The 17,721-nt window shown below is 40.0% G+C and overlaps 1 protein-coding gene across 6 annotated transcripts in view; it reads right to left on the minus strand.

Annotated features, from left to right (window-relative positions):
* Positions 1–1,529: 1,529 nt before the first annotated feature.
* The window catches only part of RASGEF1A (RasGEF domain family member 1A), a 258,034-nt gene continuing 241,842 nt past the window's right edge, over positions 1,530–17,721 (minus strand). For 5 of the 6 annotated variants that reach the window (XM_048856268.2, XM_048856264.2, XM_048856263.2 and 2 more), the window contains 9 exons: positions 14,113–14,334; positions 13,401–13,475; positions 12,983–13,075; positions 10,874–10,976; positions 10,269–10,348; positions 9,363–9,554; positions 5,791–5,914; positions 5,396–5,468; positions 1,530–4,255 (listed from right to left, as the gene is read on the minus strand). In XM_048856268.2, the coding sequence (XP_048712225.1) occupies positions 4,231–4,255; positions 5,396–5,468; positions 5,791–5,914; positions 9,363–9,554; positions 10,269–10,348; positions 10,874–10,976; positions 12,983–13,075; positions 13,401–13,475; positions 14,113–14,334 (987 nt within the window). In that variant the 3' untranslated portion in view covers positions 1,530–4,230. The remainder of the gene's footprint in view (positions 4,256–5,395; positions 5,469–5,790; positions 5,915–9,362; positions 9,555–10,268; positions 10,349–10,873; positions 10,977–12,982; positions 13,076–13,400; positions 13,476–14,112; positions 14,335–17,721) is intronic. The other variant, XM_048856266.2, reaches the window with a different exon arrangement.

Below are 17,721 nucleotides of genomic sequence, written 5' to 3' on the forward strand. Positions count from 1 at the left end.
GAAAAAAAACATTGTTGAAGTCTGGCTGCTCACTGAGCTAGAAATTCTTCCTAGATAGCCTGCACTAATGGTTTAAGATGAACTATTTCTGCAATTTAATTTTATGGGAGTGATTATCTTGCTGTCCACACATTCCTGTTTTATGGCTCTCTGCAGCCACTAGCAACAGTAGGTTTCTAACCTCTATGCACAGGCTTTTCTGATTGTTTGGGCAGTGCGAGAACAGGTAGTCCTGAAAAAACAGAGTAGCTCAGCTGTATTTCAGATTGCTCAAAGGAAACATCTGTGTCTTAGTCTGTTCTAAACAATAATCGATTCCCCCTGAGGAGTACATGAATGTCAGTTGACTAGCAAAGTGAATTTTGCTGTTTGGGGGTTGTTTGCTAGAAAATTTTACTCCTCTGAGATTATTAGTTTGATAAATCAAGTTATTTTTTGTATTGTTCAAAAACATCTTACTGGCATTGCATTATTGCTTAGCATATTCACATTGTGTTCAATGGAAGTAAATGTCTGGAAGGCAATTCTATTGTTTATGCCCATGCCTGTGTCGAGTAAAATAGCTAATTTAATCGTTAATGACTGGATGGGAGCATGATTGGAAGTGACTCTCCCAGTACGTAATATGCATATTCATTGCGAGGATGAACTGACAATCAGGAAAACACCTGCCAGTTGGTTCCTCTTATTTATGGTAAACATCATCTTCTCCAACAAGCTATAATGGGAACTGTTTGTGATGAAAGCTGTATTGCTCTGCTCTGCAAATCCACTGTGAAAGTTTGGTTGCTAAGACAATCCACTCTGAGTATTTGAGACTGCCACAAATCAACCCCATCAGTTCACCAGCACTCTTTTCACAGATGGAATTGTATGATTATGACATTGATAATTGGCTTGTGTGCTTGGATAATGAGGCAGTATGGACAGGGCATGCGCCTGCAATCTAGGAGACTTGAAGTCACTTGCTTGATGCGTTGTGTGACCTTGGCAAGTCACCTCTCTCTCTCTCATTTTCCCTATCTGTAAAGTAAAAATTATTGCCATAGCACTCTGGGTAAAAAGAAAACATCCTACAAATACATTGGAAGCAAGAGGAAAACCAAGGATAAGGTAGGTCCGTTACTCAATATGGGTAAGGGAAAAACAATAACAGAAAATGTGGAAATGGCAGAAGTGTTAAATGACTTTCAGGTTATATGAAATGTTGTTTTAAGCAGTTAAACTGCCTATCTTTCTGCTTATCTTGGAGCAGAAGTATGCTATTATGTATAGGTATATTTGAATATATAGTTCAATGTGTGTGAAAAAACATGCTCTCAGCTGAATGCTGCAGTAGATTTTCCTTGAATATATTGAACTCTTCAGTGGCGCATAAGGTAAGATCAGATATCTATAAGCCCAGGCTGAAATTTTAGCCAGTCAGCTGAGTCACAAAAAGCTACATTACCTGCCAATGTTGGATCGCTTCATTCAGCCCTCAGTTGCAACTTCATCAGATTGCAAGAGAAAAATAACCACAGACAAAGTTTAGCCTGGTTGAAGCAACTTGGTTTTTATTAACGCAAGCACATCCAGTCAAACACAGAATATCCTGCTTTATGGTACAGCTTTATATGAAGCAATGCAGCTCAGAATAGCAGAACCACAGTATTTAAGGAATGTATCAAATTGAAGGAGGAAAAAAATTAAAAACAAACCCATGTAGACACTGCACTGATTTCAAGTATATACTAGGACTGATAGACCAGTGAAGTGCACATTCATGTAAAAGCTTTTTTTCAATACACATACAGAACGTGTTCTAAAATTGCATTTCAAATATATATTTTCTTAAATTTTCAGCATCCCTTTTAAAATTTCAATTACATAAACAAAGCTGATATACAATCCCTTTTATAGTGTCACTAGCTAGAACATCTCTGAAAGTGCAAAACACTGTAATAATACAGTATAAATATTCTTACTCTACCCCAGGGCTGAAAATCAGTACTTCAGCACAGGAAAAATAGCAGCAGATCACAAGAAACAGAGCTATCCTCTCTCTCTCTCTCTTTCTGAGCCGTTGATGTTCACAGCTAGCATTTGTACTTCCTCCTTCCACTTTAATCCGTTTGTTTAATGGCAACTATTTAACTTTTGTTTGTTGCTCTTTGATCTCAGTGCTATGGGAACAGCAAAAAGTCAATTCCTTCCCCCTGCATCCTCCCTTCCCCACCTGGTGTATTTAGTTTTCATAAGAACAAATATCTAGGGGAAAAAAGCTCTCATTGGAAACATATTAAAGGCTTAACACTGCAAACGCTTACTGTGGGTAAATGCAAATGGGACTACCTAGGGTTGTAAGCATTCAGTAGGAAGCATTTGCAGGATTGGAACAGAGAAATTGCTTTAACAGACCTGATCTGTGGTCCAGCTAGTCCAGCATTCTGTCTCCAACAGAGGTCAGCATCAGAGGAAGGTACCTGCCCACCTGGATGAGCAATTACAGAACTAACTTTCTCATAGGCCAAGCTTCTTCCCAACCCCCTCAGCTGGGGATTGGTTGATGCCCTGACACATGAGGGTTTGTATCCTTTCCGAGCTCTTGATGGCATTAAAACAATCCTTTCTAATGTAACTGTCTGGAGGTTCTCATTATCTAGATAATTATCCAACCCTCAGGCCCTAAGAGAACAAGTGCTGGGAAGGAGAACCGACAGTCATGGGTAATAGTACGTTCATAAATCTTAATCTGAGACTGATATTTTGGTCTTCCTCCTGGTTCAGAAATTATGGGAATGGGGAGGAATAAAATCTTTAAATGATGAATAATTTTTTTCTGAAATGGATAGCCTGAAGTGTAATATGAGCTGCTTAGACATGCTGGTTATCATAGCCAAATTATCCTAAAATCAAGAACAGTTAAAAGGAGAAATGAGAAATTGGAAACATCATTGGTTTACAACTCATCCTAATTTGGATCTGACTTGGGGTTTAAAGGCCTGATCCAGTGCCAGTGGATGTTTTTCCATGAACTTCAATAGGTTTTGGCTGAGGCATATAATGATAGCTTGAATATATGCCAGAATAATCGGCTGCCATAGATTCTTAGTTTTAATTGGTTGTCTGTCAATTCAGGCTAGCATTTTCAAAGGGACCTATGGAATTAGATGCCCAAATTGAATGGAAATGGCATGTCTCACTCCTTTAAGCTTCAGCTTCAAAGTTGATGTCCCAGTTCACGTCCCGGCCCCCTCTCTCATTTTAAAACTTATTTTCCAAAACACACATTAGATCCATCTTGAAGAGTCTATCTAGATTAGACACCCTTTTCTTTTTAAAATAGATCCCTGATAAAGAAAATGAAAAATATTCTGCAGCCAGAACTCAAAGGATAGTTCCCAGAAGTGTTAATACTTAAAAAAAAAAAAAAAATCTAGCAGTTGTCCTGTTTCTTCTCTTCAAAGCACGTAACAAAAATATGTTTTGCTGCACTTTCATTGTTGTAGGCAGGCATACTCTAGTTCATGTGCTATATCTTCCAGTTTATTTACAAAGTACATTATAGCTGGTTTTTAGACATCCATATTTTTATTTTGTTTGCTTCCATCCCAGAATCATAGAAGGTACACTGGACAATTTCAGTACCTTGTAAGGCACTATTCTCCGATGTAAGAGAGGAACAGCCCCACTGCGGATGACTAAGGCCCTGGTCCTGCAGACACTGATGCACCTCCTTGACTTGAGCATGCGAGTTGTCCCAGGGATTTGAATGGGACTCTTCATTCCTTCCCTTCAACTCCTCACCTGCTTAAAGTTAAGGAGATGTGTCAGTGTTTGTAGGATTGGGACCTAATGGTATTGAACCTGTGCAGTGTTTTGGTTGTATTTGGTGTTTGTATGTTGGGTTTTTTTCTTTTTTTAAGGTGGAAGTAATCAAAAGAAAAAAGATTTGGATGTCATTAGACTGAGACCTCACCATGGATACCATCTCCCATGATACACTTCATCTCTGAGAACAGGGCCCTGCCCTTGTTTTTTTTAAAATAAAAACCAAAATCCTTCACTTTTAAGTGCCTTAAGGTTGACATGTGAAATATTTACCACATTTTTATTTCATAAAAGATATTGTATATACAAAACAGACCTCAGCCAGTGAGGTCTTGTTTATCCCAACCCAAGACATTCACTATTTAAAAACAAAGTTCTTCCTGTGTGCTTTAGATTCTGCAGATCAGATCCAAAATCTCAGGCCCTATTAAGCAGAGTTGTCCTAGAAATGAAAAAAATAAATCACATGTATGATAGCAATTCTTCCTACCACAATGAAAGAGGCATTCTTGTTCCAGGTCATGAAGTTGTGTCAGATTCCTTGCTTTTATTAATCAGAATTCTTTCTTTAAGGGCCAGATCCTAAACTGTGATAGCTCAACTTAAGTCAACAGAGATGCTGATTTACACCAGCTGAGACTCTGGCTCTAAATCGTTCCTCCTATCTGATCAGAATGGCAAGAGTGTGAATGATGAATGTGCCTTCTAATGTTAACGCAATTGTAGAGCTTTCGGAGGTATCAGAGCATTCAAAGCCCAAGTATAGTGAGCCCCATGGGGTAGTGGACAATGGAAGGTGATCTAGGCACATTGTGGCTGCTTCTCTGCAGGAGTCCTCTCCCTGTCATAGAATATCAGGGTTGGAAGGGACCTCAGGAGGTCATCTCGTCCAACCCCCTGCTCAAAGCAGGATGAATCCCCAACTAAATCATCCCAGCCAGGGCTTTGTCCTGACCATCCCCTGGCATATGTGTAGAAAGGGCAGCCATAGTTTGGCTTCTTGCACTGTCAACAGTACTGCATTTCCCAAAGGTTAGGTGGGTTCAGGCAAATACTACACCCTCTCCAACACACTGGCTACTGCTTGCAGGGCAGTGCTGGGTTTAGTGCATGCTACACCTCCTGTATGTAAGTAGCAACTACAGCAGGCTCCTCCATGCATTCTTGGTGGCCCTATGCCTTCCTCTGCATTACCCTGGCATGATGTCTCCAGCTATCATTGCAACCATAATTTAATGCTGAGAAGTACCACCCTATTATTCCATCTACCAGCCTCTTCAGGGTTTCTTGAACTAGGATCGTGGAGTCAAAACTAAATGTTCAAAGAGGTTGAAAATCACTTATGAATAGTCTCGGGGCCTACAGTTTAATTTCAGTGTGTGGTGTGCACAACTGAGTAAATCAGTTATTTCTCTGTGTATGCAAATGGAAAGGGGAAATTTTAAAACCATACATCCATCCACACCATACATGGAATGTTCAATTCTGGCTGTGTATATGCCGAGTGCACAAAGTGAGTGCATTACAAAAGAGATTGGTTCTGGATACAGAAAGGGGCTACAATTTTGAAAAGATTTTGTACCTGAGTGTCTTCCAGCTGTCTTTTTCCATGTGATTTTCTGGACCTTCACTTTCGAAGGATGCTATAAACAGAGCTAGATAATAAAACAAATAAGAGTGATCAAAAGTGGATGTGTCCAGTTTCCCTTTTCTTAAAGAATCATTAAAATAATCAATGAAATGATGTTGGTAGGTACCAGATTAGTAAAATGGGCAGTGGCAGTACAAACTTATCTATACTGCCATGTCATATTTCTAATGTGACCTGGAGGGCCATTTCAGGAAGATAGAATGGCATTCTGACTTTTTTTTTTAAACACATTCCTTTATTTTTCCTTCTCCTGTGCTCTTCCCATGTCAATGCAACAATAGAAAGAAAGACCCACTATAAACTTAAATAAAAGACAGAGCTTTTACCTTCTTCACTGTAAATAGGTGTCGTGAGTAGATAACTCTGGATCTTCTTGTCCTTCTCAAAAGGACACTCTACTTGTTTCCATGTTATGAAATCATGAATTAGTCTTGAAATTTCCCAAAATTTCTGTATGAGGCAATAAAAATAACATACTATTAAATAAACATTTCTTTGGTTTCCTATCAAATTCAGTCAGGCTCCTTGGCCTCAGGTTCAAGGCCCCTCAATCTTGCCCTGGCTGATGTCTCTGCTCATTTTCCTCTACTCCACCTTCTCACTCCCTATCCTTTCTTCTTACTGCTCCTTTTAACCTTCTTTTGCTCCAAGCTTCACACCTGCTCTTCTGGAACAGTCTGTCTCCATTTGCCAAACAACAAATATTTCCCTCCTCCTTTATATCCCACGGTCCACCTTCCTTTTTCTCCTTTAGAATCACGAGCTCTTGTCCCATTTCTTGTTTTGTGTGTGTGATCTTGCCATTGTACTAAAAATTTCAAAGCAGCCCTAAGCATAAGCTCTTCCGAGAAAGGGTCTTAGTTCATTTAAAGCACCCCTTAAATTTAAACTATGCAAACAATTTTTAATAATTTATGGAATCAACAGCTTTTTTTTCCCACTAAATATTTCCAGGAGCACCATTTCTCATATTTGTTAGAATGAGTGTGGTTGTGTATGTGGTGTGTGTGTGTGTGTGGTTTTTTTTAATCAAACATTGTGCTTTTAGGAGTATATACACAATATCAGAATGTGTCTGCAATTTTTATTCAGGGAGCGAATCCAAGTCTGGTCCAAATTCTGCTATGTAAATCAAATGTATGTGTGTGTGTTTTTTTTTGTTTTGTTTTGTTTTTAAATCTAATAGCAGCAGCCATGGACTGAAGTACTAAGTAGGTTTCGAGGAGTCTAGTGCTGTTTCTGCTGAGGTCAATGGCAGTTTTCTCATTGACTTTAAGTGGAAGCAGGATTGGTCCCAGGTCTGTACTGTAAATAAATTCTGTATTATTGGATGCATTGTGTATTGGACATTATTGATATGAGATACTTGATATATAAATGAGGGGGTGTGTGGGAAGAGTGGTAACTGCTATTCCTAGGTATTAAGATGTATTCTTCATGTTTGCTGGGCAGATGAAATGAGGACTTGCGAATTATCAAATGCCTTAAAAGGATGCATTGGGCTATAGCCATGAATCAACTTGGGCTAGAAAACATGTTTTATGTTTTTTTTAAATCGTCCAAAGTGGAAATTCTAGCCACTGGAGTAGGGATTCTAAAGACAAACATTCTAGAGACAACTCCATGCCCTACTCTGACTTTTCTCCCAATCTATAACTCCTTGTTAATCCTTTATTAGTGCAGGGCAAGATAGAAGCTCCTGGTTCAAGCCCTCGTTTGCTTTAGTACACTCCTCTGAAAGAGTCAGCGTTCTCTCCTGGTGCCATTTACCAGAGCTGCCACTTTTGGCCATTGTAACCTTTTCCATATGTCTCGCAATTTTCTATAAAGAGCAAATTCCTATAGGCTCTGACCTTTACTTAGCTTCTGTTCTCTGGAATCTGGATCTGACATTTGACAGACGTTAAAGTAGTGTTGTAACTACTATCCTTCACCACCCACCCTCAATCCTTTCAGGATTCTGAATGCCTTAATGTCACCTATTGCTGCAAGAATATAGACCTAGTGGTGTTAGCTTTTCTATTTAAGTTCTTTAAATAGTTCAGGCTGTCTCACACAATTCTTCCTCTGTAGCAATCTGGTTCCTGAGCAGTCAGCTAGAAATGTGCTTAGAATTCCAAACGTGCCTTTACTAGTCCAACCCATGCACCTGGGAAACAGTATCTAATGGAAAAGAAAATAGGGTACCCAACTTAGCTCGTCCTTGCTCACCTACTGGAAGAGTCTGTTGTGTGTTCCTTCAGTACATTTATTAGCTTTTTTGAACTACTGCTAAATACCATTTGGCTGCAGTATGTGGTTATTCAGCACAGCAGCTCTAACTGACCGTCACAGAATTTGTACAGCTAAGCTTATGTGCGCTGCTTTCAAGACTTTAGGAATTTGTGTTTCTTTAAATTTCTACAGTACCTTGTGACTCCAAGTTGATCCCCTCTCTCTGTCTAGTCAGTTTTTCCCAGTGTTTTCTCCATTGCTGGAGCTAAGCTTGATAGACCTATGATGCAACATCCTCAACCTCGCTTAGATTTTCTCTCAACTTTAGGTGTAACATCCACTCTTCGAACCCATTGGGTACTTCCTCTATTCCTAATACCGTCTAAAGATCGTTCTGTTAGAGGTTCAGTACTTCTCTTAGTATTTGAGGAGGAACCATGTCAGGTCTAGATGAATCTTCAATAAGTCAAATTACTCAGAGAGAAACTTCAGTGACCTAGTTCTTGCCTATATGAAGTAGCAGTGTGCATGAGATAGGTGGGATTTCTAAAGCACACCAATGAGTTGCACACTAAACTAGCCTGTGTAAACCCTGTTTGAAACAGCACTACATTGATGAGCACGGGATAACTTTTATTTATGCCAGTAGGGTCTACATGGGCCAATTAGTGCATAACATGATGGTGTGCTTTAGAATTGGATCCCTCTAGTGCTCAGTGCTGCTTCTTGTAGACAAGCCCTTAGTGTGAACTTGCTTGAATCAGGGTATCTAGATTAGGCCCAATGTCAACTAATCAACTGTTAGCAGCCCAAACACTTTTCTTGTCCTACTCTTGAAAAAACCTCCATTTTCCCTTCAGAAGAATGAAACAAAGTTAACTTGATTTCTGCTGCATCTACCTTTTTATAATCCAGCAAGGCTGCTTTTGTGCTTGGAGATTTCTTTTGTTTTCACAACATTTGCTATCTTTTAATTTTCTACACTGGCTCTTTAAAACCGTCTTTTGTATACTCTCAATACTATTCTATAAATCCCTCCATCCACCTCCACATGTGATCTTGTAATTTTTCTCTTTCATGACTTTTCAAACATCTTATTATCCTAACTCCCTTGTTAGGTGGTGGTGAAGGATTTTCCCTTTTAGCATCCTTCATACTAGTATTTCATCACACTGAATTCTACCCAGCATTTCCCTCTTCTTCTCTGCTGAAATCCTGTCTTATGTGTCAGTTTGGTTAACAGAGCCAGTTGATAAAAGTCACCTCTGTTTGCATACTTTCTACATTTGCTTGTGCATTTTGCCTATTCTTTTATATACAGCTTTTAAATACGATGTCACTAGTGTTTTCAATTGTATTGGAATGATCAGTTAACATAAATGAATTAAATTTCGGCAGTTTAAGTAAGTTTCTCTGTGTGTGTGTGGTGGGGGGTGGTATTTGATCTGTAATCTAGATGTACTAAATCCAGTGCATGCTTTCCAGTGCATTATACTTATAGGAATTAGATATCTAAAGCTGACAGTCCTCCCCCTGGAAAACTACTTGCCTCTGTTTATAGATTACAGGCAGCCTGAATAATTTAGAAGACATACTTATACTGGGCTATAAGAATTCTCTATTTACAAATATTTGGGAATATACAGCATTTGATTATGCTACTTCTAAAATTGCAGAGACCTACCTTGAAGTTTATCTGTCCATTGGGTAAGCGGTTTGTGTGCATCTTGTGCAGAAAGTAGATATCTTTAATGAACAGATTGAAAACAGGGATGACAATTTTTTCCCGATTGCTGTTGGCAGTCTGAGATCTCTGTGCTGCTCCTTGCAGGGCTGTCCGGTAATTACAAAAGTTGCTGGATGGGTCCATGTGATGCTGTTTTAAATACACCCCCACCCCCCAAAAGAACATTATTATGATGTTTCTCATAGATATATGATGTAATCCAATGATTATACAATTAGATCAACTGCTGAAAAAAATCAGAGAGTAATATCTGCTTTTCTTTACTTCTTTTAGGATCCATTCATAATCATTCAAGACAGGCCAGTCAATGTATGTAGTTTGGATCTAAGCTTTCCCTAGCAGGTGTTTGGATGCAAGGTATTGGATTGATATTACATTTAATAAATACCTTTTGGTGGTTTAGGGAACATTTAAAGGGAACAACATGCTTCCCTAAAAGACACTAAATCTACATTTCTGTCTGCCTGTTGATGATTGTGTTTTGAGAAGTTTCTTCGTGAAAAATATTTGGATCCTAGATCTCCACTAGATGGAGTACTTTAATTAGAGATCAGGGTAAAAAAAGACACATCCATTTAGATCTAGAGGTGGGAGAAATGGTCACTGTTAAAAGGAAGTGCCTAGGAATATCTTTGGTTTGAGAATTCATTCCATTGTTAGAAAAGTGTCATCTGAAGGGAATTAAAAAGAAGAAAATCTATATCAATCTTTTTCCCATGGCAGGGAGAGGACTTCAAGTCAAGAGAAATGGTGCCAGCCATCCCCAACTTATATGCATGCACACCTACGCCTAAGGCATTAGTACCTAATTTTTATTAAACAGGGTGTAAATCTTGTATATACCTCTAAAACATCAAATTTGGCTGTTTTGACCTTGGACCAGGTTTTCTTTAGCCGTGCTACAGGACTCAGGTTCATGCCAGCTGAAATGTAAGGGAGAGAAAGATAAATAAAACGAAGTTCAAGTGTACTTTTTTTAAATGTCAGTGTTGCATTTTTACACTCATGTGCATTTTATTCTTTGGAAGACACGTCACAACTGAGACTTCCAGCTAACAGATTAATGCAATTTGATCTGTCTCATGTGTCAGTTTGGTTAACAGAGCCAGTTGATAAGTCACCTCTGTTTGCATAGTTTCTACATTTTCTTGTGCATTTTGCCTATTCTTTTATATACAGCTTTTAAATATGATGTCACTAGTGTTTTCAATTGTATTGGAATGATCAGTTAACATAAATGAATTAAATTTCTGCAGTTTAAGTAAGTTTCTCTCTCTGTGTGTGTGGTTATTGCATTAATCTGTCACGGGTGCATGATACCACAGCAGAGGGTATGTCTACAGATGGAGTCAGTGAAGCTGGAGAATGTGTGACCATGTTCATGTTGCTTCGGCTGTCAAATGTGGTGGTCTTGACTACAAGCCAGCAACTATACTGGGGATACTCACAGATAATGGCCATCATTGAGTTGAAGTTTCCAATGTTGAAGCACTCTCTTGCCACATCAATAAAAAATTCCACTATTCTTGTCCGCTGCTTTTTCTTCACAACCTGAAACAAAGAACATGCCTTTGAGAGGAAAGGGAAGGTATGTGTGTGAAGGGGGGCGGTGACTGGTGACCTTCAGAATGTGCTATTGGAATTGGCGTCTCTATGGGCTGTCTCCACATGAGAGCTTTTATGAGGCAGCCTTAAGTGTATTCTGTCCAGATTCCCTTTTTTATTAAAAAACAGCCACTGGATTTGGGGCTCCTATCAAGTCCTTGCCCAGTTGAGGGGAAGTGCAGTTCTTTGTTCATATGCGAGATAAAGGTTTAGGGAATAGCATGCCAGACTCGATTAAATAATTTCCTTATACCAGGGAAGAGAGAGAGAGAGAGAATGAAGCTGCCATCAGAATGCCAAAGATGAACCAACAATTCAAACCTCAAAGAAAAGAATGCCAAACTGGTTTCCCAGAAGAGCTGTAAGTCCTAATTCCAGGGGGAAATTAAAAGGAGAAGAGCAGAGAGTGTTTCTCAAGCCTTAGGTGTTTTTCATTTTCACTAAGGAGATTTTACCCTGACTTCTTAATGACACTTGAGGATGATGACAGAATATAAATAATTTCCCCTTACTGTAAAGATGCTAATGGGTGATGCTAGTTATCTGCGTTGCACGTTTGGTTTCCTTCCCATCAGATGCAGTGCTGCATGCTGGTTGTGCTTTATCAATGGCTGGCATCCAAAGCCTATTAGTACTAAAATTACTCTCATCCCATTGGCTTAAATTCCTTCGTTAAAACTCTCTCCTGCACTCTGACCTGCAAGGCTGGCCTGGCTAATACACATGTGGTCCTCTGTATCCCTTCCATCATTCATCTTCAGCCGGGAACTATTTTTAAACAGGATATGCTCTGTTATCTTGCTGTTGTTTTGCTGATGTCTCATTCCAAAAGAAAATGGTTCAATAGTCACAAGTTTGGCACAATCTTCCGCATGGAGACTAAGAATGTTGCTTTGGTTGCTTTAATAAATGTGTTGGCTTTGCCTGACAATCCTGGAGGGTTTTTTGTAATTGAGTATCCATGGGAGCAGTCTCTCTCTAGAGACCAGTGATAACCAATGAGATTTCAAGAGGTCACGACTGGCATCTTTGTAGCCAGCCTCAACAGAGGGTCATAGACTGAGTGGGTGTGGAGACTGAGCTGCTCACAGAGCAGCTTACTCATTTCAAAGAGCTGATATGTGTCGGTATTGATATTGCCCTAGCAGCTCTACAGACTTACACCAGCTGAGGATCAGGCTCTAAATCAGCAGCGTCCCACAGACTTCATTGGAGCTTATGCTCACTTAACTTGCAGGGCTATTGGTGCTGCTTCTTTGAAATGTTTATTTCCAAGTGGCAACATGCTCCCCAAGCTCCAGATGTGGTGATCAAATGAAAGGAGAGCTCTCACGCTTGACACAATAGGAATATGTATACAAAAAGAGATTGATTTGGGCAGTACAGTTTTTGTGCATTTTTCCATAATAGAAGATCCATTTAGCTTATATGAATTCTCTCTCTTCCCTTCCCACTCCTCACTCAGTTTCTTCTCCTTTATCCTGTGTGTACAACAGCAGAAGGTATTCCCATTGCATCCAATGATGTCCCAAAATAAGCAGAATGATTTAATTGCATAAAATTGCTGAAGGACAGGGTGAGTTTGCAAAGCAGCAAAACATTTGTTTTACTACTGGTAACTTTGGGAATAGCCAAGCATCCTATGAAAACCCCAAAAAGCTACGTTAAATCAAACTTTATGGAAGTTCTCCTTCAGTGCGTGTAACTAGCATAAATATGGAAGCTATGCAGAAGTATAAATCACGGGGTTTTGAACCTATAAAACACTGGAACATGTACATAACTTCATGCATGAGGAGTTCTATGGACTTAAATGGGACTACTCATGTGCACAAGGTGGTGAATTTACTTAAATTTCTGCAGGATCTGGACCCATATGCATATCACAACAGTGTGGTTTGTCTTTAAAGGCAGGGTTCTTTGGGGGGAATCTTCTTTCCATCAGTACTCACCCGACAAATCTCTGTAGCCACCAGCATGCTGAGGCAGTTGAACCAGTTGTCATAGGCCTCCAAGGTGTAGGTTTTGGTAACATCTCCTCGGCACTGAAAGAGAAGAGGCCGTATATTAATCCCCACTAAACCCAGATAAAGATTACTGTAAATGTATCCTGTCATCACATGTTAACTATAAACCAGTATCCAGTGATGAGGTAACCTCCCTGAACTGCTGCGGGTTATGAGCACAAAGACGGGTGCAGATATTCCTATTCGTTTTTTTTTCTGCTCAGGTGGGTTGAGAGAGAGAAGAGGGCAAGGGCTTATAGATTATGTTCAAATGTGTCCAGATGTTCCTGCCCTTTACCTATCTTCCTCAAATGAAATGTGTATGCGCTCACGCTCTCTCCTTACTCCTTACCCACACACACACCTTGTGATTATCCAGGGAATCCATGTGGCTGACAATCTGCATCAGATCCTCTGCGTAAATGTTGCTCACCCTCTCCTGCATTGGGGAGAGTAGGAATTGTCAATGTACAAAGACCAGCATAAACAGGACTCCAGCTGAAAGGTATACCAATGGGGCCTAAGACATTACCAGAGTGGCCTCAATCTCCTACACTCTTTGCTCTAATTATCCTGATTTGAGCTTGGGCATCAACAATGAGTTAACTTGCTGTAGTTCTGTTCCTCTGAGACCCCAATATTCCGAGTGTGACCCTCTATCTCTCTCTAGTACCAGTAGGGAACTAGGAGAGACGCCTCTACCCTGGCACCAGCTCTCGCTCTCCCTCCATTCTTTGTCAGTGGAATTGGAAGGAGAGGCCAAACACTCTGAGGTACCATATGGTTGCCTTCATAATAGCTTGCTATAAAGCTGGTCCTGGCTTTTAGAGACCCAACGTTTGGGGGTGTCTGCCTCCTCACCCCTGAAAGCACTGTACCCTCTTTCTTCCCTCACAGATTTACCTGATTGCTCTCATGCATTCATCACTTCCCATCTGTTAGATTGGAGCACTTTAATTACACTGAAGGCCTGACCTTACTCTTATTGAAGTCAATGGCAAACTCCTGGCTGTGAATATGTTAACATGCAGTAAATAGAAAACGAAAGGACTGAAGTGTGGAAATCCAAATCTCACCAGTTCAATATGAGTTAGCTGCTGCGCCAAGATCAGGGGGTCACAACAGATGCTCAGTATGTCCTTCTGGGTCGACTGTGGCTTGTTTTTAAGGATGGTTCCTTTATCAGTAACAGGTTGCCTGAATTTCTCTTTTATCTCCTGGTACTGACTCCTTGCAGAAAGGGTCATCAGTAGATTCTGTGTCATCTGGCTGATTATCTTCTTCACGGTTCCATTTTCCTAAGATGACAGAATCATTGACTAGTAAGAACCTTTACTTTGTACTGTGAGTAGAAATATGTGATTGGTATTAGCAAGGAATTTCTGACAGGTTAATAATACTTCTTAGCATCCAGTATCTTCCATTCTATTATCAGAGCTGCTTTTCATGTGGCAAATGAGCCCATCTCAGGGTACTCTAAATATCCGTGTTGATTTGCAAATTAAAACTCTCACACCCTCCTCCCCAACTTTGCTTTTCAAAAGCTTAGCAGCCATTGCAGCATCTCTTCTTGGCTCAGAATACATTTCAAAAGCGACTGGGTCAGTCATTTGGAAGCAGGTGTACTGAAAGGCTGTGGGTCTTCTGCCTTTGTAAGGCTTCTTGTCTTTTTCTGCTTAGGAAGTGGCAAAATACTTGCTCCTCAGTCATGATACCAATAGTCTGGCTGGCCTGAACAGGGTCATGGGAATTCCCATGCTAGATCACACTCATGAAATGTTCTAGCTCAGCATCCTGCCTGTAACAGTGGTTGGCTGTGCACCCTGCAATTCAGAGAATGCCCCAAATTTCCACAGTGCACTTGGACAACAAAGGTGCCTTACTTGAATTTTCCAGAATAGATGTATGAAAAAAGACCCAAGGGAAGAGCATAGATATAAGCTGTTTCACTGACTATATTTCTACTGATTACGCCATTCAGATACACGCACTTTCCATGTTGCATTTCATTACTAATTGGCAATCTGTGCAAGTTTAGTTATTTCTGCTGTAGCTTGATTGCACATCTCCAGCTTCTGATGAACATTTGGAGCTGGGGATGCAAGACCATGATGGTCCTTCATGAGTCCAGCAGTTGTGCTCCTTGCCTCACAAGGTGCCCGTGCTCCTCCGGCACAGGTCCTGTTGGAGTAGGAAGAGACTTATGGGGAGACTTTTTGTTTTAAATTAATAGGGCTAGAATTTGGGACAGTTCAAATACAGTGTGCTTTCCCATGCCTCCCTGTAAAAGGTGCACTGGGCTCTCATAAAACATGCCTTCCATGTCTGCATATAACTTCCTGTTTCTGCAAAAAAACAAAACCAAACAAAAAAAACCAAGACAAGAGCCTTTCAGTGTTAATCCTTAGCATGATTGACTGTTATCCTCCTTGACAAATGCTATTGGAAGCAACCCAGCCTCTCTCCTGTTCCAGCTGGTGTCTCCCAACAAGTGTTTTGACACTTGCTCTCATGTAGACTTCCTCATGACACCTCCCTGAGAAAAACAATTTGATCCCTTCCCAACTGCTTGATCCTCCTGTACCCCTTTAAATACTCCAACTGCCAAACCACAGTCTTCCTAATATGTGCCCTGACTCTCTCTTTCAGTTGCCAAATCAATTACCCAGCTTTCCTGTGCTTTTCTCTTTCCCTATGATATCACTCTCCTGGGTTCCCATGCATCAATTCCTTTGAAGTAAGGTGGTGTTTTAAGGGTTAATGTTGTTGCTGTCATGTTCTCTGCATCCAGCGTCAACTGGATGCACTGAAGTGAGGTGGAATGGGTCTGTGACTATTCAAGGAAGCCATCAATGTGCAGTGATGACTGAAAACTATGTGGCAGATGTGAGAGACGATGGCTATCAAAAATTTGTCTGTCGCATGCTATAATTAAGCAATAATAGTGTCATAACGTTGCTTTACAAGGCAATAATCTGGCTCCCAAGTGGAATCAAATAATAAGCTGAAGGCAGCGTAGTTTATCTTGATGAGGCAACGGGATTATTGCTAAGAAGCAGCTGGCTGGAGCTATTATTGCTATTATGCTACGAATGCCTAAAATACAAGTTTGCGAGAGTTTCTTTTGGAGTTCTGATTCTACTCTGAGTTTTTACACCATAAATCCATTGTTTTTCAATCGTGATAGCTGATTTACACCTGCATAGATGAGGGGAGACTGGCCCCCTAGCAGTGGATTATGTATTTTGCAAGATAAGGGAAGAAAGTTTAAATGTAGGAGAAAGTGAGGTGGTGGGGTGTTTGGATGTTTGTGTGACTATGGAGAAGGCAATTGAAATGGGATAAAACTTACGAGTTGCTGACAGTCCACATGGCTCTTCTTAGACTCGGAGATTTATACATTCACAAACACAGAGTCTAAATATTTGCTCATTCAGCCACAAAAATCTGTTATGCTGTCCTAGAGTCTCCAAGTTAACATCAGCATAACTGTCTTACATCTGTTTCTATTCACTCCTAATAGCTTATCTTATACATCAAGAAAAATGGGGAAGCTGAAAAAGGTGAAAAATTAAAAACCAAAAAAACCTAAACCCACAAATCAAAACAAAAAACAATAACTTTGTTTTAGACTCTGCTTGGTAATTTATTCAAACATAAAAGAACAGGAGACAAACAGTGAGGCTGGGAGCCATTTGCTATTTGTTAGTGTCAAATTACATTTCTAGGGGTCAGACAAAGCCTAGCCCTTCACAGACTGAGAACTTGACATGTAGCCTTGTTAAAAGGATAAATGCTACGACACCATAATAAATGGATGTCGCATGAAACCTCAGCAACCGATGCTCTGAGCCATTCCATAAAGCTGGTGATTTTTCTCCCAACTGGCAATTTACTCTTGTATATAAAGCCAGAGTATTTCCTCTTGTTCCCAAAAATAGAGATTTGAAATGCTCCTATCACAATGGCTAAAAGTCTGAACTTACTATATCAAAGTGGAAAACGTTTAAAAAATGTGTCAACTTTTTATGGTAGGATCCCTGCCAGCTATTTTTCCCCCCCTGTTTATAAAGACAACAGAAGGGCTATTGTAATCCTACCTCTCTTTCACCTATTAAGACACTGACATTTTCTTAGTAGCATGCAGGTAAACAATACTGCTGACTCAATGAACGGGCATACTTCCTTTTGACAACAGCTGTAGCAGCTAATTGTATAATGACTTATTGCTGCCTCCCACAATGCTGTCAAACCTGTTGCTCTTCATCCTTCTCTTAAATCAAATGAAGCACATACATAATCCTGTTGTCATAAAAAGCTAGGGAGACTAGTCTTTAAACGGATTCAAAACATTAGAAAACATTTTTTTTTACTTTAATTCTTGTGATTTATTCATTTTACATTTTTTTTACCATCCATTTCTTCAATATAGTCTTCCCCTCATACTTCCCCCTCCCCCGTCCCAGTTTCTTTCTCCAGTATTTGTAGTGACTTCCTTTATCACGCGAGCTTCCTAAATGTTCCAGAAAAGGATTCTCCATTGCTAGTTTTAGCCACTCTGGATCTACCAAATTGGCAGGTTACTTTGGAGGAAGTTTTCTCCTGGCTTGCTAGACATGAAAGCTCACAATTGTTCAGATTTGTAGCTAGACCAGGGTTGAATAGGTAGACACCAGCTTAAAGAT

This window comes from Caretta caretta, chromosome 7 (genome assembly GCF_965140235.1).
Source record: "Caretta caretta isolate rCarCar2 chromosome 7, rCarCar1.hap1, whole genome shotgun sequence".
Taxonomy (NCBI): Eukaryota; Metazoa; Chordata; order Testudines; family Cheloniidae; genus Caretta; species Caretta caretta.